This window comes from Paramisgurnus dabryanus, chromosome 21 (genome assembly GCF_030506205.2).
Source record: "Paramisgurnus dabryanus chromosome 21, PD_genome_1.1, whole genome shotgun sequence".
Taxonomy (NCBI): domain Eukaryota; kingdom Metazoa; phylum Chordata; class Actinopteri; order Cypriniformes; family Cobitidae; genus Paramisgurnus; species Paramisgurnus dabryanus.
The window spans coordinates 14806097-14833104 of record NC_133357.1 but is presented as its reverse complement, the minus strand read 5'-3'; the positions used below and the strand labels follow the sequence as shown (position 1 = coordinate 14833104).

The 27008-nt window shown below is 36.4% G+C and overlaps 2 protein-coding genes across 2 annotated transcripts; both read left to right on the top strand.

Annotated features, from left to right (window-relative positions):
• Positions 1–7108: 7108 nt before the first annotated feature.
• ttll10 (tubulin tyrosine ligase-like family, member 10) lies at positions 7109–14231 on the top strand. Its single transcript, XM_065285163.1, has 11 exons — positions 7109–7349; positions 8337–8436; positions 8750–8868; positions 8951–9071; positions 9214–9290; positions 9901–10087; positions 10341–10512; positions 10606–10746; positions 11752–11868; positions 12745–12838; positions 13095–14231. Exons 1-11 carry the CDS (start codon positions 7109–7111, stop codon positions 13787–13789), a joined length of 2064 nt encoding a protein of 687 aa, XP_065141235.1. The 3' UTR covers positions 13790–14231.
• A 1176-nt stretch (positions 14232–15407) lies between these two features.
• Positions 15408–26521, top strand: LOC135775546 (probable pleckstrin homology domain-containing family N member 1). The gene is made up of 12 exons (XM_065285831.2): positions 15408–15809; positions 18428–18572; positions 19703–19741; positions 19853–19996; positions 20084–20170; positions 20298–20379; positions 20463–20599; positions 20692–20838; positions 20919–21020; positions 23509–23584; positions 24788–24864; positions 25053–26521. Exons 1-12 carry the CDS (start codon positions 15721–15723, stop codon positions 25122–25124), a joined length of 1197 nt encoding a protein of 398 aa, XP_065141903.1. The 5' UTR covers positions 15408–15720; the 3' UTR covers positions 25125–26521.
• The last annotated feature ends 487 nt before the right edge of the window (positions 26522–27008 follow it).

Here is a 27008-nt window from a genome sequence, read left to right as displayed (position 1 = left end):
TATATGTGAAATATTTTGCAAAAAAACATACATTTTGTATACATTTTTCATGAGGAGTATGACAAATGTGCTTTTATTTTATTACAAATATAAATACGAATCTCTCTCTGTACAAATCGTTTTCAAAATATTTAAATTCAATTTTATGTCTCGCAAGTAATCTTTGCTTTTTGGATCCCACTGTATGTCACCAATGTGTCTAATGTATACATTATAAGTAATTTTATAAGGAACTGTGAACCCTACACTGGAAGACTGTTGAGATTTTGCAATTCACTTCCATGTGTTATGAGTCAAAGTTTCTGCATTGAACCTCCAAGGATAATGTAATTTTGCCTTTACAGGAAAGAGTAGAAATCTAGGACATACACATCTATGTATATTTTATGTGTCTATATATTTAATGTGTTTCACTCTGTGTATTTCCTTAGATTGCATCATGAACTGAACTGATATAGATGCAGCTAAGATGCTTTGTTACATGCAGTATATGAAGTGTATGTAAAAAATAGATCAGAAATGGGCTTGATAAAAGGATTTTTGTCACTTGCTGATTATCTAATAGAACGATCTTTCCGTGTTACCATAGTAACAAAATTTCACATGGATAACAGCCCTTAGTATTCATAGTGACGCACAGACATCCATCCAGCTGACTGTGCTCTCTTTTACCTGCTCATCGTAGATGTGCAAATACGGGAATAAATGGATATCAATAGTGACTACAACGTGTTTAAAAGTATGAAAGCACTTCAGACTTTAATCGAGTGTGTCTGAGACGTTTCTTTAGATTATATCGAGTCAGCCAGACGTGTTTTCAGTCAGATAAGGTGTATGTTAATAGCTGTCAGTAAATCTGGGCTTGGCTCTGTGACCGCTGGCCTGGTCATTGTGTTCATGCGACTCCTCAGCGGGTCGACCGGAATGCCTGGCCTCGGAGCACAGCGGATCCAGTTACATGTGAACAGAGCTCCTTTTAAAGTACCTCAATTTCCCCTGTTCTGCCAGAAACTCATTGTGTTGCTTTGGAAAGCACACTCACTGCCAGTCAGGCCTGGGTGCAAGGACACCATGACATGTAAAGTAGCATTTTACCTTACGATTTACCTTTTTGCACCTAGTTTTTTTTCCAAAATACACACCACTGTGAATGTAAATATACTGTATGAATGATTCAATAAACTTCTCATTTAATGATCAAAATGGTTTGTTTCTTTGTTTGATTTATTATGTATGATATAAAATAAACACAAAGGCCATTTTTATATTGTGTTTCTCTGAAATAGTAGTTTGTGAACTGGTTTTCTCTGTTTCTGTGAAATGGCACCAAACTCAGATAATGTTATTTTGTTTTGTCTTAACCCATTACATACAAAGAACTCTTAATCATTTTGCTTCTGACTTGTAGTACATAGAGTAAAAATAACCTTGTGCATAGATGTGCATTACAAAGAGTGCTGCCCTTAATATATGAGCACAAGCTCATATATTATGCAAAAAATTAAGTATGGATACTTAATTTTAGATAAGTATGGATTAATAAAAGTAAAATAAAACAAAACCTTTTACAGAATAAAAGTAATTTTTTGCATAATATATGAGCTTGTGCTGTGTGTAAATTTTATGTATATTTAAACACTCATACATATATATACATTTAGAAATATTATAATATACAATAAGAAATATTTTGTTTATACATCATTTTTTATTTTATATATATATATATATATATATATATAATACATAAATTAATATATACACATGTAAATGTTTCTCAAATACAAACCTGAATGTGTGTATTTATATATACATAATAATTACAGCACAAACTCATATATTATGCAAAAATTACTTTTCTTTTGTTTTTAATCTAGATAATCTATGCCCAGCACTAATATATTATGACATATGTGCATGGATATTCATTCCAGTCATGTCAGCAGAATTTTTTGAAGGTTTTGATATAAATGTTAATTCCTACAATGATTACATTTTGTTGAAAAATCACATTGCTTAAGTGAGCAATCCTTTTTCAATACATAGTTAACAACAGGAGACATCCAGACAGGATTTGTAAAGTTAGTTTTCCTATAATGTAAATTATTTGTATACCTTTCTATATTATGTAATTACCTTTATACAATAGTATAGTATATCTGTCATTAAGAAGTTATTAAATAATAATATAAGAAAATCTGCTGATTAACATCGCATAATCAAACAGTGTGGCATAAAATATTACAATGAGCTTAATGATAATGCATAAAAATGCTTATGGACATGAGTGAGTTGAATACAAAAAAAGATAAAGTAAAGAAGCGCCATTGCGTGACATCACGAGAATTCCACATTGCCGGAAAGACTGTGAAGAATTCCGACACTGGTCTGTGCATGCTCAGATGTAGTCCAACTAGATTCCAGACAACAGAGTAAGGTTAAACTAGGTTTGCTAATGAGGTGGAACAGGCTGTCAGATGAACACGTGTTTAAACGGTTGTGACATACCTTTAGGGTGGATAAGTAGTACTCACGTGTAGGGAACTCCCTGGATAGCTGCAATATTTTTAGAGAAACTTTAGCCATCCCTTCTAAAAATAAGGTTGAATGTAATGTGTCCAGTTAAAACAAACCTAAGTTAAGAAAACTAAAATGGGACAATTACGTTTCTGATTTCATTAATGCTCCACCTTAAGTAGATCAATAGACCTTCTCTATCAATAGAAGGAATCAGCATTCCTTATAACTTCGCTAATACAGAAACTATTTAAATACTGACTAACGGACAAGTTACTGTTGACATAGCATGACAACATCACATTACATTTCTTTTTAAACACTGAGCACATTGGTTTATATTATTCAGTAATTCCTGATGTGATTGTGAGAGTCTCCAAAAATATTATCAACCCAGAGTTCTCTCTTTCTCCCTTACACACACACACACACACACACACACACACACACACACACACACACACACACACACACACACACACATTCTGGTTTCCATGTTTTGTGGGGACATTCCATAGACGTAATGCATTTTATTCTGTACAAACTGTATATTCTATTCCCCTTACCTGCCCCATTCCCTAACCCCAACCATCACAGGAAACTGTCTGATACCTTAGATTTTCAAGAAACATCATCTTGTTAGATTTATAAGCTTGTTTCCTCATGGGGACATCAAAATGTCCCCACAAGGTCACAAAAATACTGGTATTCCTATCTTTGTGGGGACAATTGGTCCCCCCAACGTGATAATTACCCGGCCACACACACACACACACACACACACACACACACACACACACACACACACACACACGCACACACACACACACACACACACATACACAGTAAGCAGATGGTGAGCCAGGGGAGTAACATGGCTGTAAAACAAACCTGCTTTCTTTGTCCACCTACACACACTCTGTACACAACGTCTATCAGATTGCAGCCTGCTGGCAAGGTGTGGCTGAAACCTGGAAACTGGTTATGTGCTACAAGCCATGTTTAAAGACCTGAGGCCGCTACAGTGAGAGCTTGTGGCCTCAATCCAACAGACATTGGCTGTGTGTAGGGGAGAGCGGGGCACAACCTAACGCTTTTTGGCTCAATCATTCAAAAAATATTTGAGTTTGATGATATTTTTGCATAAGCAACACACACATCTCTTCTACAAATGAACATTTGAAGTTTGTTTCTAGTACTTACCATTATTGGACAATTACACCAAACATGGCAGAAGTGCAAACGTTACAACTTACCCTATAGGTGGGTTTAATTGTAACGGGTAGGGGGTTAGTTGTAACACTTGCTAAAAATTACGTTTGCAGGCAAATATTTCAATACTATTTTGTCTGTAAACTGTATATTGTTTATATATCTGTCTATAATAGACAGGTTTCCACACTGTATTCATTCATCCAGCCCTTTTCTAACAATAGTTCAATTATAAATGGATACAAATGTCTAAATATGTGAGAAAAAGCAGCACAATTATGACAAAAAATGTTTTATATGTGACCCAGTCTGTAATAATCATACTACAGTTTTAAAAATCAAATTCTGAGATAATGAGCATCAAAGTCTGATTTTAGTAATTCATTTCATTTTGATTTCAATCTTTGACGTGACCTTATTCAATCAGTATTAACGCTATGAACAAAAATAATCTTTTTGATAAGACAGGCACATCTATTTTGTTGGCAGCCAGCAATCATTCGTGTGTAGCCTATTTAAAACAACGGCAAGAAGTACGTTAACCTTAGTGGTTTTCATATTGTAAGTGCTGAAGGGTTAGTTGTAACACAGCGTTACAATAACCTCACTGGGTCAAAATATTTTCAAGCCCACCAAAAAAGTTGCTAAGAGCTGCAGACATATTTCAAAATGATGCTATGTTTTAGTCAACAAGACACTGATTAATTTGACACAGTATTGGATTTGGTATCTCACACACCCAACTTAGAAACCGAAAAAAAAAACATATAATGAAAAAATTTACTTACATGCCACCAAAACACTCGTTCATCAATAACTCTCTGGAAAAACATTATACATTTCCAATAATTTGCGGGAGATAAAATAAAAAAATGCCGGAAAAACAAAAGCTCAACCTTTTGCAACAATGTAAACTGTCCGTGTTACAACAAACCCAGCATTAGTTTTTGCTCCGCGCACTTCACATCAGCCCAGTCACACGAAATTACGTACCTATAGTCACGTAATTTTTTATGTGTCATTGTCATGTATTGGTTACTGTTTTGTCCTATTTTCTTACCATTTTCATTTCGGTTTAGGGTTAGATTGAAATAAAATGATATCCTTGCAAACCCAACTCTAACCCTAAAGTCAGGTGACAATGTTTTACATTTCAGAAAATATAAAAAAATTAATCAGAAAAAATTGTATAAACCATCCAAACCTAAAAACCAAATCTAAACCGAAGCGAAAATGGTTTGAAAATAGGAACAAGCAGTTGAGTAACCAATACGTGACAATGACACATAAACAGAAATTCGTGATACGATTACGAAAAAACTTGGAAATTCGTCACAGTATCACGAAAAAGAATAAAAAATTACGTGACTATAGGTACATAATTTTATGAGACTGGGTAGCCTACATTCTAAGCAAAAATGCAATGTTAATGTTTTAATTTACATTTTAATATTATTTCTATGATTGAATAAAGTACATTTCACAAGATCACTTTCAAAATACAAAATCATTTAAAAATAAATAGCTTTTGCTTTTTTTGAAAGCATCTCCTCATAGTTAGGGTTTATGAATTGAACAAATAACTAAACCTAAATATTAATTTTCGTCATTTAACATATTAAAAACAGTTTTATGCACTTAGAAGAGGTGTTATGTTATAACATCTACACCTTAAGTGATTTGTGCCTGGTGGATGACAATATGATATGAAGAAATCTCCACACCACTGTCTGAAAAAAAACTGTCACAAGAATGTTAACCTTTCAAAAGGTCCTAATATGTACTTGGGTACCTTTAACATCACCCTCACATAATTAACATTATGCAATGCTGTTTTTTTCCAAATAAGACTTATGCTTAAACGCATGCCTGTTTCCGATTGTCTGAGTGGGATTACAGTTAACTGCCAGAAATGTCTGGGTGTGCCTTCCAGTGTTATGAAGAGCAGTCATTTCACACTTTCTTGAAGACATCCTTAAATTTGGTAACTGACTAGCATCTCTGGAACATGGAAAAACTTGTATCTGAATCCAGTCTATAAAATGTTAGTTAGAGCTTATAATATTTTGTGAATACAGACGGTTGATCGCCTCAGCTCTTTATCAAGTGAAACTAAAGAATGTTTTGAATATTTGCAACACAATAGGTGTACAGACAATTAGATGGTAAACAAGAGCATGTCCTGTCAAAGACTGCAGAGTCTCTTTATTATGTGGGTAATTGCATAGAGACAGGTGTGTTTGGCTTCCATATTTGTGTGCCTTTATTCAGGGTTTGTTTGATGTTTTATCATGACAACACAATTGTTTGTGCACCAGCCCAAACCATATGATCATAAAAATAAAGAGCCCTCCACTTCTATACAACTTCTATGCCGTTAAAGCCATTGTTGTCTTTGTGGGACATTCATCCGTTTTGAAAATTAGGATCATTTAGACTAATAATAATAAGAGAGAGAGAATCAATAGGGTTAGTTGATTATGTTTTGTTTCAGCTTAATGTAAGATCAGATTTCCCCATGGCTATAATATAATTTTACACCTAATTGCACACAATAGCTTAAGAGAGGACAATTCATTGCGGTTGAAATCCATTCTCATATTACTCCAATGACAAAGCGGTAATCTGTAATACAATAAATGATAAATGACGTTAAGCCACAGAGTAGGTTGGTAACACTGGGAATCATTTTGTTCAACCCACCATTAGAAGCTGCTGCTAAGACACCTGTTACCGAGGCAACAAGAAGTTGTTTACATTGGCCTGGTTAGTTTGGTTAGCGTAGATTTAACTCCAAATGTCTCCTGCAGTACTTGACTAAATAATGTTAGACTATCACATCATTTGCCAGCACTGCTAGTTTAGATGTTCCCAAGGAAGAAAGGTCTACTGTAGAGAAGAACTGAAGAATAACCATTATCTGATCTCCACAGTGTAAGTGTAATAGAAACTGTTTTACTGAGATTCAAGAGCTAATATACAACTGCTAAAATTGTAAAACTTGCTTAGATGTTAAATATTATCTAAGAGATCTTCTAAGTGCATGCTGTTGGCCTCTCCAATAGATAGATAGATATAGATATATGGCGTTTTTAAATTGTATTGATTTAAACTTCCTACCACAGTCTATTGTCCAACTGCATTAAATGCTCAAATCACTCTTTGAAATTGCAGTTTCAAGGTTATTTTCTCAAGCAACTGCTCTGTTTCACTTCAGTGACCACAATAAATACTGAGTTGAAAAGTAGCCATGCATACCAATGTAGCTTTTTATGGATTACTAAGTCTCTACAGAGGTCAGTCAGGCACTGTTGTGAAGCTAATGGAAAGTCTTGCTCCTTCTCCGTAGATCTAAGGAAGTTTAAGGGGATTGACGGTGATGTCATCAGCGTGCTGTGTGGAGCCTGAAGAAGAGCCATGTGCTGGACAGACACTGGACCAACAACATGTAACTAATGAGAGAGACACACAGCAAAATATGGATGATCAGAAGGAGACGGACAGCACGTTGAATGCTGGGGAGGTTGAACGGCAGAAGGAAAACAGGGAGATAAGGAGAAAGGGAGCAACGCAAAAGATGCACAGACGGTGTGTAAAACAAGCAGATGGAGCCCTGCGAGGTGTGTCTGTTGTGTGTGATAGTTTTGGTTGTTTGCTAATCTTATACGCTTACAAATATTACACAGATGTACTATTGGATATTTTAAAAGGGGGGCATGCTGTGTGATAGGCCCTGCTCATATTTCCTGTTTCAATAGAATACATCAGTATAAAAAACTGAGCTCATGGGTGCTGTTTTGTATTATTTTACAAGGGGACATATTAAAGACTTTTTTAATATGTAAAATAAATCTTTGGTGTCCCCAGAGTACATGAGTACAGTATGTGAAGTTTAAGCTCAAAATATAATATAGCATGTTAAAATTGCCACTTTGTAGGTGTGAGCAATAACGTGCCGTTTTTGGGTGTGTCCTTTTAAATGCAAATGCACTGATCTCTGCACTAAATGGCAGTGCCGTGGTTGGATAGTGCAGATTAAGGGGTGGTATTATCCCCTTCTGACATCACAAGGAGAGCCAAATTTCAATTAGCTATTTTTTGCTTGCAGAGAATAGTTTAACAAAACTAAGTTACTGGGTTGATCTTTTTCACATTTAGGTTGATAGAAGCACCGGGGAGCCAATTATAGCACTTAAACATGGAAAAGTCAGATTTTCATGGTATGTCCCCTTTAAATGTTTGATCTATGTTTTAAGTAATGGACGGTCTGCAAAGGTAAAGTACCATTTTGTTTTCTGTGGCTCACTTGAAAGCATGATACATGGTGAGGTCTGGTCAGGTTATACTCACGGGTCAGAAAGCGGGGGTGAGATAAATTAAACACTTGATCGGATTCGGGTGTCCCCCACCTCTACACCTCTGACCTTCCCTCGGCCGGCAGAGCATATAACTAAACACATCGGATATTCTACAAATGGATTATTTTGTTAAACATTTTCATTGCATTCAGTTGCTTTACATGAATAATTAAGTGCAGGCTAGTTTGTTTAATTAAAAATGTATTTGTAAAATTAAGTGTGTGCATGCATGTGTGTGTGTGTGACCAGTGAGTGTCTCGTTTGATGAAAGGGACAGAGACAAGCGTCTTGAAGATCCACGAGGCCCTGGACCCTTCTTCTTTTTTGGGGGGAACAATGGAGCCTCCATGTGAGTAATTTTTTACATCGTAGAGATTTTATTTTTTAACAGTTTTTCCATTTTGTTTTAAAGCAAATAATATGTGCTTGTCAATGTTTAATGTATGATTTTCAGAAATCTTGAGTAATTAAATAAATGCATTGTAGTTATGATTGCTTTGAGCTTATGTTGGTCTTTAGCCTAGGGTTAGCGCTGGCCTGCAACTTACATGACTACATTAAAACTACATTTATAAATTAAAAATGTATAATATGTATCCCTTTATTTTAAACATTTTTCAAACCTTTTTTAAAGATGATATCCATCTCTGTTTGATATTTAGAGTTATTTTATATTGTGAGAGTCAAGGCTGGCAGCGCATATATGACAAGACAAGGCTGGACTACAAACTGAAGTGGTGTGAAATCAAATCACCTGCTACCTACTACAACTTCAAAGCAGGTGATCAACATTTACTTATTTTAGGTCCACAACAATCATTCATCAATAACCACTGAACACTTGTCTTTTGATGTTCATACAGGTAGCCAGCTGCTTTACCAGATTCCCAATAATAAGGTCCTGACCACTAAGATAGGCCTGCTGAACAGCCTGAGAGAGTACGAGAGAGTCAGCAGCAAAGTCAACTATGGCCATGGAAACAGGTTAAAAACCAGCTGCCGCTTTGCAAGCAATATAACTATACTTAAGTATTTGCTTTTGTTTTAACTTACTGTTGAAATGTTAATATTTTATTTAATTGCTTTCTTTCTTTGTGTCTGTATGGACTTTGTTTACAAATTGCAGGAGGATGAAGATTGAGGACTTCTTTCCTGTCACTTACCGTATGGATATGAAAGAAGAGAGATACGCTTTCTTTAATGGTATGATGACAGGTTTGCAAGCGTACCAATTTTGTGTTGATTTACAAAACAAGTCAGTCAGTTATTTCAGAGAATTGTTTATAAATGTTAGAAATGTATTGCTAAAACAATGAAAACACGTTACAAAGACTGACGTGTAGAACTGAATTATTTGGGCGGGGCTAAAACGAGCATAGCCCCGCCCCGTACGTATAACCGTGACGCGAGCATCCATTCAACAGTGTTCGACTACATGAGGCGCCGCTGGAACTGACAGGAGGATGACGTCAAAGTGCCGCGAGAGCGAGGCGAAATTATATTTTTCTGTATGATTCCTCGACTCGCGCTCGCGGTACTTTGACGTCATCCGCCTGTCGGTTCTTGCGGCGCCGCATTAAGTCGAACAAGCCTAGTCTTTGAAAGTTGAGAGAGAACAGAGAATCCCGCCTGTTTTTCCAAGATTCTGATTTTTTACAGTATTTTATTTATTTGGCTTTTAATCATACGGATTTGGCTGGGTGGTTAATATTTGTTTCTGTGGTGTGACAAACTGAGAACACATTTAAGTTTGGACTAAAACGGTATTTAAACCTTTCATATTATTAAGATAAATATATTTGTCTGTTCTTAGGAGTATGCGATGATAAAAGCAGCATGTGGATCTGCAAGCCAACAGGCCTTAACCAGGGCCGTGGTATTTTTTTATTGAGGACACCAGAAGACATAGCAACATTCAGAGAAAGACTGCAGAACAAAACAGAGCCGCAGTCAAACAGGAAATCACCTTTCACTTTACCACAAGCTCGGATTGTTCAAGAGTGGGTAAAGATAAGCATTTTTTTTAAATGTCACGTGTTTTAATAAGCCTTTCATTCAAACATCTATCAACATTACAAAAACGGAAGTAGTACTTCCTTTCTAATTTTGTGCTTTTATCACTGAATCTAAAACAGCATGTTTAACAATTTATTGAGCTGCAGTGCATAAAATAGCAAGCATGAACTAAATAGCACGCAGTATGCTAAAACCAGTATACTGTGTCAATTTAATATATATTCTGATTTTTTAAAGGTACATTCAGAATCCGTTGCTTCTCATGGGTAGGAAATTTGATGTAAGGTCGTACTTCCTTATTGCTTGTACTTCACCATATATGGTGTTTTTTCGCCATGGATACGTCCGATTGACATGCAACCTTTATGACCCCAAATCTGACAATATCACAGCACACCTGACCAATCAGGTGAGTTATTGTGTATTATATATGTGATTAATATGTCTATAGCTTGTCAATGAATAAAAAATAACACCAGATAATAGTATTTTTCTGTTTCAGTACATGCAGAAGAAGAATCCTCTCTACAGTCTACTCAAAGATGAGACAGTTTGGTCAATGAAGCGCTTTAATGACTACATCAATGAGATATACATGGCCCCTAAGGGTCTACCCAAAGACTGGGCTCTGGGTCCTTTTGCTGTGAGTTTCGTTTAAACTTCAGTCTTATGATCTCAATAAAAAGTGAAGTAAAAAGTGAAAGAAAATGTCTAGCTCTCTAACCATAGAGCAGTGTTTCACAACCAGGGGGCCGGGGCCCACGGGGGCCTCAGCAGATTTCCAAGGGGTCCTCAAGATGACTTAAAGGAATAGTTCACCCAAAAATGAAAATCCTGTCATCATTCACTCACTCTCATGTTGTTACAAACCTGTATAAATGTCTTTGTTCTGATGAACACAAAGGAAGATATTTTGAGAAATGTTTGTAACCAAACCGTTCGTGGACCCCATTTACTTCCATAGTATTCTTTTTTCCTACTATGGAAGTAAATGGGGTCCACAGACGGTTTGGTTACAAACATTTCTCAAAATATCTTCCTTCATGTTTATCAAAACAAAGACATTTATGTGGGTTTGTAACTACATGAGAGTGAGTAAATGATGACAGCATTTTCATTTTTGGGTGAACTAACCCTTTAAAATTATAAAAAATTTGGCAAAACAAGCATGAAAATAAGCTAAAATATGTCTAATCATTACAAGCTCTAGTTAATTTTATTTGAAACAAATTGAGTGAGTGGGGGGCCTTCAAATATTATTGTGGGCAACGAGGGGGCCTTGAAGTGAAAAACGTTGGAAACCACTGCCCTAGAGAATTTAGTACAGTCAGATAGTGTACATGTAACCACCATTTTATTTAAAGTAAAGTAATGACTGCGTGTAGATTTATTTAAATTACTTGCAAGGGATGCAGATGTACTGTTGTCATGGTAACAACCATTTCAATATGTAGTATTAAAAGCTCATAAAATACATTGAGAATGATGCAAATGAATAGGAGAGTCTAAATATTTGCTAAAGTAGGGTCATTGTCTTTATTTTAATGCTCCAACAAACAATCTTTATGTTAATAATTTAAGCTATGGTTAAGTATAAATCAAATGCAAAAGATTGTCATTGTTAATAAAACTATGTTGTCATTTGCAGAAAAGAATGCAACAAATTATTATGCAGTGTTTTCAGGCTGTAAAAGGAAAGCTGGATTGCAAACTTGGTTATTTTGACCTAATCGGCTGTGACTTCCTGATTGATGAGAATTTCAAGGTGAGACAAAAGAGACTTCAAGAGCAAAAACTGTGTGTGTTATATATAGCTATGTATGTCATAAATAATTCATGAATACATTATAAGTGGTCCTGAAAGGTTCAAAATATAAAAAATAACTCACCTAGTATGAAAACAATACTAGCATACTGCAGTGAAACAAACCTGTGTGCGTGTGTGTGTTAACTTGTTAAATTGCTGCCTGGCAGGCTAAACGCAGGATTAGTATTAGAATAATTTAGTAATGTAGTAAGAAGCATTACAAACATTAAATCTTTATTTATCTGTACTGTAATCTGCTTAGTTCCTTCAAGACAATTAAAATACATTTTCTTATGCTACTATGGTTCTCTGGAAACATGATGTTCAGAGACCAGTTTTCCCCCTATGGAGCATCCTAAATTCAATCCCTGCACAGAGTTGCTAGGCAACACGTTTACTGTCAGTGTAAACATGTGTTCCCCAGGCCAGACAGATTCTGGTCTCCAGGTTACTGGATCATTATGGATGCACACTTAACAACAGCATTTATACTGAATAAAATGACACTGCATGCATTTAATAGTACTTATCATATATTGCTATATGAGTCGTTTTGAAGCTTTGCATTAGGACCTAGACAGATTATAGGATGCTGCCGAATTAAATTTATGTCAATGTGCTATTTTGACTGTGATCTTTGCACCTAATACACATTATTGTTCACAAATTATTGTATTATTAGCGAGTAAAGAGTTAAAATTAATAGAACATTATATTATAGTAGGGTAAGACTGCCCTCTACTGGTTCAAAATAGTGCAAAAAATACCAAATGTATTTAATCGTTGTAACATGATGGGATAACACTTGATAATGATGTGTACTTATTTTGGCAGGTCTGGTTGCTAGAGATGAACTGTAATCCTGCCCTGCATACTAACTGTGAAGTACTGAAAGAAGTTATTCCCAGCACAGTCACAGAGACCCTCGGTGAGCTGTTTTCATTCAACAGAGGTTTCATATAATCCAAAAGCAAATGTTTTATTGAATGCAAAATATCCACAGTGTAAAATTTCACTTTATTCTGAACAAAGAGACAAATAAACAGAACTTTGTTTTTGCATACTGTTGTAATGATGTAATGCACATACTGTATAGGAATACTCATTTTATACATTACGTGATAAACATTGCATAATAAGGTGTGAAAACACATGACACAATAGCTTCCTTTCTTTCTTTTTAGACCTGGCTTTTGAAATCTTCAACAAGTGTTGCTGTGGGTCGAAGCTGCTGCCTCTGAACAGTCAAAGAGATTTTGTATTGCTGCACGATGGTGAGTCGACAGCAGTAGGCAAGCAAAGGCATAAAACCACAGGTCCCCTCTTAAACCTCAACTCAAAGGGCAGCTCCACCCATAACAATGCCAACAAAACACACACATCTGCTGCTACAACAACAACACCAACATGGAAATCATCAAACAGGTTCACCAAGTGTCCCATTAATCATGCCACGAAAGAAACTCCAGCCTGTGGCTGGCCCAATATCAGCCAACCTTCACAGCAACCTGTGAAATTGGCTTGCGGTGGATCAGCCGTAACACAGAAGATCCCGATATCCAGAGATCAAGAAACCAATCAGCTCCGACTACACCAGCCGAAACCTGTTCGTGTGGAGTTGCACCTTAGCAAGTGCACCTGGCAGGAACCTGCGGAGATCTCTAGCGGTTCTGCATGCCTGATGTCTATGAAAAGTGCAATCAGGTCTCTATCTACACCAGCTCTGAGCAATGGCTTAAATTCCACACTAAGACTTGGAGCTCAGGGCCGACAGATGGACAACACGGACCATGTAAGCTGCAACCTAAAGACGTCCAAGATTCATTTGGCTCAGATGGACAAGAAGGAGTCTAAAGAAAAGACAATAGATGATGGATGATAAAAAATGAGGAACTGAACACATGTTGAAGGCATCAGAATAATCTGACTTAGAGTGACCTTTCTTTTGCTTTTGGTGTTCCTCATCACCATCATTATTTCAATAAATTGCCTCAAGTTCTTTAAGTTTTTAAGTGATTTTTTAAAAATGAGATTTTGGTCACACTCTTAGGATGTAAAATTTCTACCCAGACCCCCTGTGCATATGGGCTGCACAGGATCTGGATATGATGTTATGCATAAAAGTGTTGTTTTTCCATTCACACATCATGGATACCGACGTGATCGATAATGATGTCCGTTATTGTTGTTTTTGTTATGATTGTACTAACTACTATTCTTCACCTAAAAAGGTCATGCTATGATGTATTGACCATCTTTCAGTCACACGTCTTCGCGTGGTACGAATTTGCAGGTTGAGCTTTATCAAACTTGAACTTTGACATGCTTAAAGGAAAACTCCACCATTTTTCAATATTTTACTATGTTTTTACCTAAACTTAGACAGATTAATACATACCTATCTTTTTTCAATGCGTGCTCTTAATCTTTGTACAGCGCCTCGTGAATGTGTTAGCATTTAGCCTAGCCTCATTCATTCCTTAGGATCCAAACAGGGGTAAATTTAGAAGTCACCAAACACTTCCACGTTTTCCCTATTTAAAAACTGTAACATGAGTAGTTACACGAGTAAGTATGGTGGCACAAAAAAAAACGTGGGGATTTTTAATACAACTATATTGTATGGCGGAAGAGCACTTAGTTTGCAGTACTTCGACCTCGGGCACAGTAATATTGGCAGAAGTTTGAGTGTCAGGAGTGATAATGTTACTTGCGGGCCGAGGTCGAAGTGCTGCAAACTAAGTGCTCTTCCGCCATACAATATAGTTCTCATTTTTTTATCCGCTTAATTTTTTATTTTGTGCCAACATACTTACTTGTGTAACCACTCACGTAACAGTCTTTAAATCTGGAAACATGGAAGTGTTTGTTGGCTTCTAAGTTCATCCCTGTTTGGATCCTAAGGAATGAATAAGGCTATGCTAAATGCTAACACAGTCACGACACACTGTACAAAGATTAAGTGCATGCATTGAAAAAAGATGGATATGTATTAATTTGTCTAAATTGAGGTAAAAACATAGTAAAATATAAAAAACGGTGGTGTTTTCCTTTAAAATGTGATATATTTCACATGAGTTCACATTCTACTGCATTTGCATTGTTCCTGTCTGTAAACTTTGTTCATTTTGTTCTTTGCATTAAGTTCAAAGTAGCGCATGTCTTTGTGTCTGTGGGGATGTTAATGCACCCACAAATCCCGCCTTCTTCCTCCATTGGTAGGAAATGCGACAAAACAAACACCAGACTACACTATTATACCCTCCTCACCACTAATAAATACACTGTGCAACACGCATCTCATGTTCAGCTGTGGTTTGTTTTGTGCGTACTTTGTGTCCAGACTTCACATGGTGTAATCATCTTAACTAGGATTTGCTCTGCATCCCATGTGTGTAAAACTGTAGTTAAAACAAAACCATTTCCATTCAAAGTTTTGCATATAGATCAGCCAAGCTGTGAAACTGTCAAAGAGCGAGGTGAGGAAGTTGCGTTGATCTCTGCTGCGTCACCACCTCACCACTATACTAGCAACAGGAAGAAACACTCCAGCATTTGGGCCAGTTAAACCGCTGCACTTGGTTTTACAAACTTGGTTTAAGTTGTCTTGTTTCGTCCAGTGCTTTTTAGGATAGACTTAAATCTGTGCGTCATTTTCAACCCTGTTCACTGCTTGCACCTCAGTGGCTGTTGGGGTTTGTGGGGTGTGTTTGTGTGGGGGTGACTGAAGCTTTGGGGCAGATGGCCCTCAGTGTGTAGTTGAGAAGAAAAGCCATTAGAGAACAGTGGTAAGGTGAAGCGACCAGAAATATGGGATGCTGCAGTGTGACCCAGAGGCACATGGGAACTGATGAAGTGGGGCCTGATGAGATTGAACTCATGGAAGTCGGCAATACAGGGTAAGAGTTTGGCCGCAACACCATGATCGTTTCTTTGAATATGCAACTTTGTTGAGTCCAGACTCACGGACAGACAGAAGAACAGTCTTAAAAATACTAGTACTTAGTACTTCCTTCTTTTGGAGTGTTAATGTTTGACTGCTATTTACAATAACAAAAGGTTTAAATAGGAACAAGTAGTGTTTGTTGTTCATAATCACCTGGATGTTAAAATACAGTAAAAGTAGCTGTCATACAACACTGGTTGAAACAAGTAAAGGCTTATATTTTTATTTTGCACTCGAATTTTGAGGTTGCTGGAATTGTTTTCAGAGGAATGCTATTAACAGACGCATGCAATAAAGGGGTTTCAGTTTCAGCCAGTGTAAAGTACGTGATTTCTAGATGATTATCTGATTATCTATCTAGATGCATGTTCAACATCAACTGATGCTTTCTTCCTCATTTACATTGAAATTATGTCAGTATCAAATGTGCTAAATGTAACATGTTAAGATCTAATGAAATTGCAGGAAATGCCCCTTGCATGTTTAGGTTTATCCTCTTCGTGATGATAGAGTTTGCCACGAATGGGCGGCATTCATGCTGCTACAGATCTCATTAGAGTCTCTCGTACAACAAATGGGGCAGAACTAATGCAGCTAGTATAGCTTATTAAAGGAGCGCAGTGTGTTTGAACAGTCTGCTGCCTTACTCCAGCCTGCAAGCTTCAATCCTCTCATTAAGAGACTGTAGGGATTAGAGTGGGAGTTAATCAGAGCTCATGGGCTTTATGTGCCCAAACCAACAGAGGAACAGGATCAGACAATGGTTCAATCGGAAAAAATAGACACATCTGTTTGAAAAGTGTGAATACATGCACACAATCCACTTGTCTTATTTACAGAAGTGTGTTTAACGTAACAGGAAGATCAATTAGTTTATTATATGGGGAAACACACACGTGTATTTTATTTGAGTATGAGTAGTTAAAATATTGGCACCCAAAGAGGGTCAGATGGTGAGTGTCTGCTTGTCAGGCAGCACCCCCAGTAAGCTGCTTACTGTATGTCTGGGCAAAAGGATGGAGCAAAACCAAGATACTTTGAGGATCTGGGGATAAAAAGAGGAAATATTTAAGGTGTGAACCTTGGCTGAGGGGTTGGTTAATAGGTAGTGATGTCACAATGGGCAGGGATGTCCGGATAGGCTTGTTCAACTTCATGCAGTGCAGCAACAACTCACAGGTGGATGATGTCAAAGTACTGCGAGAGTGATTCAAAAAATTATGCTGTGAAAATGCTTGCGGAACTTTGACGTCATCTGCCTGCCGGTTCTTGCGGCGCCGCATGCCGAACAAGCCTTTTAAGTCATGATTTCATAATGGGTGGTGCCATAATTAGAGATAATGTCATAATAGGTGGTGTCATAATGATCAGTGATGTCATAATGAGAAATGATGTCATAATAGGTGATGTCATAATGATCAGTGATGTCATAATGAGAAATTATGTCATCATAGGTGTTGTCATAATGATCAGTGATGTCATAATGAGAAATTATGTCATAATAGGTGGTGTAATAATGATCAGTGATGTCATAAGGGGTGATGTCATAATGAATGAGGATGTCACAAGGGGTGATGTCATAATGAATGGTGATGTCATTAAGGGTGGTTATGTCACAACAGATGAGGATGTCATAGTGGGTAAAAATGGCATAATTAGTAATGATGTCATAATGGGTGATTATGTTGCAATGGATGAGGATGTCATAATCATAGATATGTATAATAAAGCCTAGATGTCTCGCCCCGTGCTGCTGGCCAATGGAGGTCGACGTCTGCACCTGGCGGCCATCTTACCTCAGACAGCTCGCTCACTCTTAGCATTGTGTTTAATGGTACAAGTACCTTTAAATGACCATAACTGGCTTAATTTTCTACCGATTTTTAAACGGTTTGGTTTGTTATAAATGTCAGAGATGCACCTAATAATTTTCATGAAACATGTTTAAGCATCCAGAATTATAGCCACAATTATAACATTTGTAAGAAACCAAACCATTTGAAAATCTGTAAAAAATTGAGCAAGTAACGGTTGTTTAAAAATACATGCACCATTAAAACACAATGCTACAAGTGAGCGAACGGTCTGAGGTAAGATGGCCGCCAGGTGATGACGTTAGAGACTCCACCATAAGACATCTAGCCTTTATTATACATATCTATGGTCATAATGGGCAGTGATGTACAGTGGCCGTGAAGTGCAAAACAAATCCCAAATCAATTAAAAAAATTAAAAACACAAAGGCAAATCTAAAAACAAAATGCACAGTAAGTCAGTAAATACACAACACATCTATTAACTGGAAAAGGTACTGTAGGTAGAGTGCCTGCAGGGATGACATGTTGTAGGCAAAACACGGAAGCAAGTTAGCATTTTAGCACTTTCGGTTCCATCATCCCAAAGTTATTGTCTTCTAGCAAGCCCAAAGCTGATTGCATTAACTTTCATATGGAAAACAACCAAATCTTTTTCCAATGACTTGATCATATAGTGCAGAGCACAACAGTTTGCATTCCGTTTACTTAAATCCTGGATAAAGGGATTTGACTGTTTAGCAATCTAATGTTTCAGGCTCTGGAGTCTTGCTGAAAACCGGCTCCAGATGTCCATAATGAATGACAACAATGAAGATCATCATCACGGCCAGATTTCCACAGTGAATGACAAAGATAAAAGTATTTATCACCGCCTCTCTCTTTCGAACATAAAGCAAGAGGTAAGCCAGTATATACAGGATGTGGGGAAGGGCGTAGCTATGTTTTCAAAGAAGATGTGAAAAACTATAAACAATGCATAGGCTAATACAAAGGTCTTAAAACGAGGACTTTTTTGTCATGTCATATATTATATAATAAAGTATATATTACCATATATTCAAAGTGTAATGTGTTGCAGCAATTTTTTGTTACATAATTTTAGCAAATGCATTTTATACTGCATATAGGCAGGGCACTTCTTCAACTTATGAGGGGTGTATATAAATATAGGGGAGACCGGGGTTGGTTGTCACAATTTTTACTCATGCATGAATTGCTCATCTTCAACAAAATCTTTCAGTAGTAATTCCTTCATGAAATGAAAACTTGGGCTCTTGGCTTTAAATGTGTATACTTTTTACTTTTAGAATGTATTGTAACAGGAAGTAATTAACCATCAAAGACACTCTGACACAATGTGACAACCAACCCCATCACGACAAACAGTCTTAAAAGGTCTACATGTCCAATACTCACATGTGACAACCAACCCCGCAAGCTATGAGACAACCATCCCCAACAGACTTCTTGACAAACATGCTAAGCTAGCTGCCACAAGGCTTTAACTTGATAGCTAAAAGATGACTCAATATAAAGCTACTACTTTTAGCTTTTTAATGAGTGTTTTGTTTTTGAATGACTAATATCCTACAAGATCTCAACACACATATATATATATAGGGGAGACCGGGGCTGGTTGTCTCACGGGTTGGTTTTTACACTACTTATTCCAGACATGGCGCTGTCTGGTACAATTTTGATATCAATTTGTCAGCCTTTAATAGCTTACTTATTTGCACTTGTAATTTATATATATATATATATAGAGAGAGAGAGAGAGAGAGAGAGAGAGAGAGAGAGAGAGAGAGAGAGAGAGAGAGAGAGAGAGAGAGAGAGAGAGAGAGAGAGAGAGAGAGAGAGAGAGTACACCCCTCATAAGCTGCCCTGCCTATATGCAGTATAAAATGCATTTGCTAAAATTATAAAACTGCTGCAACACATTACACTTTGAATGTAAAAAAGTAAAGTGCTATGTGCACATGGAAAAGAGCTTGAGTGTCAACTTCTCAACATCTTTTTCTTGTGCAAGGATCCTGCACAGATGCTGACACAACACTCCAATTCACAAGTATGTGAGCATATCTAAGTTCATCAGTTCATGTGTTTACAACATATTACAAGTTCCACATAGCATAATTATTAAATACATTGTGTGATATTGTGGTTGGTTGTTTCTCAGCTGGTGCTTTGGGGATGGACAAAAGACGAAATCCATCATAGGCTGTACACTCAACCAATCAGAGAATGGGAAGGGCAGGCACCACATACATATGGAGACATTATCTATTCATCTTCTGTGTATTTACACGGTGGATACACAAAGGTAACAATTCACAACATTTCTTTACATGGACACAACATAGTCCTCCACAGTACTTCTAATCTATACTGTACAATTTTTTATTTTTAGGTTATGAGTGAAAGATATCTGGTTTTATTTTCCTTCCATTTGTTAATCCTGGCTTTGGACAGCATTAATCATGATTTTATTTATGAGGTAGGACCCATTTTTGGCTGGATGGTTCCATAAAAAACCTTTTACATCTAAACACTTATGTTAAATGGCATGACCTTCACCAAGCTCCCATTTCCTCATTCTGACATATCAGTTTGTCTCTTTTCAGGGCATTCTTCCTCTTTCTGCCATTGAGGTGCATCTGATCTCTCCACAGGATCCTGGTTCTACACATATGTTAAAGATTAGCGGTGAGAATCAATATCATCCCCTCATGATCATCTATCATATAATGTTTTGATCAAAATGCATTCATTTATGGCTTTCTCTGCAGGACCTATGGTGGACTCAAAGATCTTCATTTGTGCCAATTCTGCCGAAACAAAAATCTGGAAGCAGAACATTGAGGACAGGAGATACAAATGCCAAAGGCAGCAGCTGAGCCCCTCCCATAGTGCTCTTTCATATCTGGTATTATCTTTTTTTAATATTCATTTATAATATTTCTATATAACCACAAATTGTCTTTATTAAAAAGGTGACATCTTTATTCACTCTTTCAGGTGCCATGTAATGAGAACTGGAAGAAGGAGGAGCTTAAAAGATACTTACTGCGTTCTCCCATCTTGCAATGGGAGGGGAATCCCATTCAACATATGGGCTATCCAAAATACATTTCATTGGTACACATCAGCAATGTATACTCAAAGGTCAGATACAGCTGACTATAATTATAGAGTATTATTCATGTGACACATCTGGTACTAAACAGACCTCTATCAAACAACAGGAGCCGATCCTGCAGGGACCTCAGGAACGTCTGCTTGTGCTGTTTCCAATTGACCTCCTAATTCTGTCCATTGACTGTCAGCGTGTACGTGTGAAATATGAGGTGAGATGTTCTTTCTGGCTGAAGGGTGACAGACTGACCTTGTAAATGTGAAACAGCAGGTCAAAATTAGTGTTTCCTTAAATGGGTCTATGAATTTTCCAACCAGTCCCCAGTGGCAGAAGCTAGAACATTACATTTTGCAAACATGGTAGCTAGAGCCAAAATAAGAGAGTTTAAAAGTAACCAAAGATCTCAAATATCATGTTGAGACTTGAGACTGTACAAGTATTAGACGCAAAGCACTTCAGTATGAGCAATATATCTTAATAGTGATCCATAGAAATGTATGTGACAATCTTAATTAATAAGCATTGACTTCCACTGGATAATCCATTTTAATTCAATTCAGTTTGGTTCGGTTCAAATTGATGTAATTCGAGTCAATTCAATTCAAATGTATATATTTAGAGCTTTTTGTAGTGTTACATGAAAAAAACAGAAACAGAAAAATGATTAAATATAGGATATGTGGTATTACTGCAAATTGTATAGTCCTTGTAAAATGATTGTACTTGAACAGAATGTAGTTTTCTTGATATTATAGGACATTTGGTTAAGAAAATTGGAATATGATTGATGGCAGGTGTATGACACCAGACATAACTTTAAGCTTACATGAAAATAAAAGATGAAAAATATATAGAAACAGTGTAATAAATAATTTGCAATAATAACATGAATAGAAATTCAAAATACAGAAATTGTATTGGTACCATGAAATGTATGTTAGCACTACATACTTAAAAAGTAAATAACGTGAAAAAAAAGTGAAATGGTGAAGTCTTTAAGAATGTTACAAAATCCTGTGCTAAGCTAATATCAGTGATTCATTCCCAACAAACATTTTTACAAGATGTAATTTACATCTCAGTTGTGCCTAGAATGTGTCTGTTACGGCTCAAAATATCCCACAGCTCATTTGTTATAACATGTCCAAAATTCCAGTATTTGGGTTGGAGTAAAAAAGTGCTGTTTTCATTTGTGTACCTTTAAAGGAAAACACCACTGTTTTTCAATATTTTACTATGTTCTTACCTCAACAAGACAAATTAATACATACCAATCTTTTTTCAATGCGTGCACTTAATCTTTGTACAGCGCGTTGTGAATGTGTTAGCGTGTAGCCTAGCCCCATTCATTCTTTAGGATCCAAACAGGAATGAATTTAGAAGCCACCAAACTCTTCCATGTTTTTCTTATTTGAATTCTGCTACATAAGTAGTTACACATGTAAGTATGGTGGAACAAAATAAAATGTGGCGATATTTAAAGTGGATCAAAAATTTGAACTATATTGTGTGGTGGAAGAGCACTTAGTTTGCAGCAAAAAAAATGGAAGTGTTTCGTCGCTTCTAGATTTATTTCTGTTTGGATCCTAAGGAATGAAAGGGGCTAGGCTAAATGCTAACACATTCACAAAGCACTGTGCAAAGATGAAGTGCACACATTAAAAAAAGATGGTATGTATTCATTTGTTGAAGTAAGAACATAACAAAAATATTGAAAAAAAAGTGATGTTTTCCTTTAAATGCAAATGAGTTAGTGCTTTCGGTTAAGCTGTGGGCGGGGCTTTGTTACATTAACAAGAAAAATCAAACAGCATGTCTAATGAGACTGCTCTGGTTTAATGGGGATTTACACACTGGGGTCGATCACACCAAAAGCGTTTATGGCAGTTGCAGGTGCCTTTTTTGAATGATATTCTAAGGGCAGGGAGCGTTTGCTCGCTGTTTATGCGGGCAGAGCGCCTTGCGGTTTTTGCCTCCAGCCGCAGCAAGCGCTTTTGAAGGAGCGCTGAGAGCGGAGAAGTGCCCGACGTCATTTGCGTTTTCCATTGTCCAATCGAATGAGGGGAGAGACGGGCCTTACGTTGTGGTGAGGGAAGTTTACAGTTGCTTTGAAGAACCGGACTCCACTCGCTCACTCTCTCCTGCGTGTTTGTGCACCTCTCACCCTCAAACAAGGTCAGAGCAAGCGTCCTCTTTTGAAAGTTTCTGCTAATATGACAGTTAACAGCAAAAGAGCGCTCATGCTTCAATATTTGATTGACAAGAAAGCTGACTCGGTGGGTGCTTAGCAATATAAAAGGCCGCATTGCACTGCTCTTTTTTAAAAAAGGCAGTGCGTCGCGCCTTGTGTTTCCAAGCTTTAAAGCGCTTTTGGTGTGATTAGCCCCTAACACGCATTTATGTCAAAACACCTTGTAAAAGTGGATATTGCATCATATTGGCACTTTAAAAGATGTCTAATAGCCATCCAAACACAATCCAGACATCTGGGCTAAAATATGGGAAAATTTACAAAAAATCCATTTTGCAAGTTATTTTTGACAAAAGTCACATGTAACCAAATTCATTTTTTTTATATAAGTGGGTTACTCAAAGACATTTACTCATAAACTACTGCTTGCTTGCTTTATGTGTCTAGTTGGTACTGTTTGCTCATCACATCAAAACACTAACTAAGTTATCATGATTTTGTACTACAGGGTCGATTACCACTAAAAAGCATCAAGGCTCGGGAAAGGTCTGCTTTACCTGGCAGGCTGGAGTTTGAACTCACAGGTATGAATCAGTATCATAAGACGTTTATCAGTTTTATTTGAGCATCTAGTTTTCAACACTTTAAATACTGATACAATTATATTAACTATTACTAATATCACTAGCTGAAGAATTGGTTTAATTCTTCATATATAAAAAACATCTGGGGCCTCACAGATTTGATCGTAAAGTGTGTGTACGCAAAAATCCAATACAAAGTCCATATTTATGAAAACTGTCTTTGATGTGGAAAAGTGCTTAGCGCCACGTCAGGGTCTGAGCAGACGTACGCACTTTTGCTTATCCGATTGCTGCAGGTTTTTGGAAATAAAATCCATTCTTGCTGCTCGTAAAAGATTTAAACATTGAAAAGTTTTTATGTCTGTGACATTAATTAAGCATTGTTTAAAGAGCGGAGATCTGAAACTGCTCAGCTGTGCACAAGTTCAAGTTCTTTTGTGATTTATAGATTTAAAAAGAGGTACGCGTGTTTTCTGCACGTACCTTCGGTTTATGAATCACACGTATGCAGTTTTGATAAATGAATGTAAGATCAAATGTAGGATGGTTTTTACACAGCATTTCATAAATGAGGCCCATGGTTACTGTTGAGTGCTGTGTTTAAAGATACTAAATACAGCAGCCACAGCAACAGGCTTTATAAAAAACTTTTGTGGCCTGTGGTATACAGGCCTTTGTGCAAAGACAGGGTAAATGTGTAGCAACATAACACCTTACGTTAGAAGTGTATTACAGTATTTATATCATCAATTGACCAAAGTTTGCTAGATATATTGGTCCTTCATGAACCTTAAGAAAGCCACACTTTAAGACAGTTAAGAGTCAGAAATCAAGTGATCCGTTTCAGTCATACCGAATCGTATGACTCACTTTCACAAAAATAGCCATATGATAAACACTCAGACTGGCTTACCAATGTTCCTCTTACAACGTGGATTTTGTATAACTGCTAAAACGGCAATACTCCAAGTTATGGAGACAACTTGTTTTTTAACCTAATTGGTCGTTACTGGGAAGTTGACCAGCTATTTTAAAGTACATTTGAAAACTGAATATGTGCATTTTTTCACGTACTGTAGGTCCGCACGGGTCAGACAGTTTATGACTGAATTCAAGACACACAACAGTTTGAAACAAGTTAGTTCAGTCTGTTTTTTAAACTTGTGTAATCTTTATACTCATCTGGCGTAATGTGTTTTTCAGGCAAACTGATGGAGCCTCTTTTAGTCTCCTGTACTTACCCTGAGGATTATCAAAACTGGATCTTCCAGTTACAACAGGTAGCCTACAGGAAGCTTTGGCAACAGATTTTATTCATTTACAGATTCATCATGGTTATGGCAGAACAAATCATTATAAACTTTAGCATGCTTTGCAAGATTTAAATATTGTCAATTTGAACTCATAATACTCATAATAATAAAATTGATCTTAAAAAAGTTAACATGCTATTTTTTCACCCCCACAGCCTGATAAAGGGACAGATTCATTGCCACATCACACCCCTCCACCTCTCATACCGAAAAAGCGCAGAAGTTGAGGAAAATGTGAAGATTAAAAAAAAAATGACTGTGTTCAGTTTCTTCGACACATCAGAAATTCTCCCGTCATTCATTTTGACAAATGAATGCTGTTGATGGAAAACAGACCTTGACTGTGTAATGCATTTTACTCGCAAACCCCTTCTCAGCACGGCTTGTAGAAAACTGTGCAGATGTTTCTGTTAGATAATAATTAGTACAGTTTCCATTATATATATTTTAAAATGAGATCAAGCCTCACACATGCACGCGTTATACATTGTATGAAATAAACGCAGAATGTTTAAGTGAGATAATAAATGACTTTAATTAGAAACGCATGTCTGGGCTCGGAGCGCTATGTCTTATCTCTCAAATTCAGCATTTTTTTTCATTAGCTGGAAACTGTTCAAGGGTTTTAAAGCTGGAATAGCCGTAACAAATACATGATCCTCTTTCAATGAGTTGCAGTTAAAAAATGACATTTACGGTTTAACTGCACCTTTGAAATCTCTATGATTTGCATCCAATAAGCCAAAAGTAAGCCTTTAGGTTTACTGTGTAGCTGACCAAGCTGTATACAAAATATTACACATCCTGCACAGGCCATATTTCTGCCAGGTTGCAGTTATTCTTGGAACACAGCCTAAGTTTTGAAGGTTTCTGAGGTTTCAACCCACATGTTTGTCAGTGACTGTTTATAGATCTTTATATTTGTGAATGTCCTCATTTTTGTAAAAGATAAACAGGATCTGGTGATTTATTTGTAAGTTCTGTTGTATCTTTTATATTTATTCCAAAAGAGAATGGTAAGGTTTTTGTATGCTCTTAAGATTTTAAACACTGTTACAAATAAACACAACTGAGAAATTACAATAAGGTTGTATTTGTTAAAAATAGTTCATGCATAAGCTAACATGAACTAACAATAAACAATACTTTTTAATCTTAGTTCATGTTAATTTCAGCATTTACTAATTCATTAATAAAACCAAGTGTTGTAACTGGACTATGAACTAACATGAATAACTGTATTGACATTAACTAACATTGAATTGATACATGCTGAAAAACTATATTGTTCATTGTTTGTTCATATTAGTTAATGCTTTACTAACTTTTACTAAAACAACCTTATTGTAAAGTGTTACCGAAATTTTAAACAATTAACTAACTAGTTGTCTCATGCACTCTGTCGCTAATTTTCTTTATTCACTGACTTCATAAAAAGACTTTTAAGAACATTTGTTAGGGCAACATGTTCAATAATTTAAGGAATTAAATTTTTTTTTACAAGTTAAAGCGATTCAAAACACTCAGTTTAAAAGATTTGTACAATCAGTTTTATATACTAAAAAAAAGTGGCCAGCAAATGCAGTTTTTTAAGTTAAGGTGGACATTTTTTACAGCATTCACAAGATAGTAAATAAACAGTACACCTGACCTGACAGAAGGGTGAATTCAGGTCAGTTGAGATAGTTTTTGTTATCTACAGTGTCAAAAGTGTCCCAATCTACTTGAATTCACCCCAAATAAAAAATGTGACCCAAATAAAAACAAGTCTGTGTGTAATATAAGTCATAGACCTACACTGTAAAAAAAAAATCAGTCAGTCATATCAACATTAATATTACATTACTTTAACTTATCATGTTGAGCAATCTATTTTTTACAAGTTATAGCAACTAATTACCCCAATTTAAAATAGTAAGTCGTAATTGCAGAGCTAAAGTAAACTGATTCAATAAAAATATTACAGTGAGACAGATTTTTCAAGCTTGGCCCTAACAAAAAATAAAGCAGTATGTCAAATTTAAATTTAATTAAAGTTAAAAATATGGGACAAATATTTCTGTCGTTCCAGACTATTAATTCATCAGACTTTTTTCTTGATAGAAAGTTTC

Coding starts and splice junctions, on each gene's coding strand:
- LOC135775546 (XM_065285831.2), top strand. CDS start 15,721: ATGGGATGCTGCAGTGTGACCCAGAGGCACATGGGAACTGATGAAGTG. Junction 15,810..18,427: donor ATGGAAGTCGGCAATACAGG/GTAAGAGTTTGG, acceptor CTAATGTTTCAG/GCTCTGGAGTCTTGCTGAAA. Junction 20,600..20,691: donor ATAGTGCTCTTTCATATCTG/GTATTATCTTTT, acceptor TCACTCTTTCAG/GTGCCATGTAATGAGAACTG.
- ttll10 (XM_065285163.1), top strand. CDS start 7,109: ATGTCATCAGCGTGCTGTGTGGAGCCTGAAGAAGAGCCATGTGCTGGA. Junction 7,350..8,336: donor AGCAGATGGAGCCCTGCGAG/GTGTGTCTGTTG, acceptor GTGTGTGACCAG/TGAGTGTCTCGTTTGATGAA. Junction 8,437..8,749: donor GGGAACAATGGAGCCTCCAT/GTGAGTAATTTT, acceptor TTTGATATTTAG/AGTTATTTTATATTGTGAGA.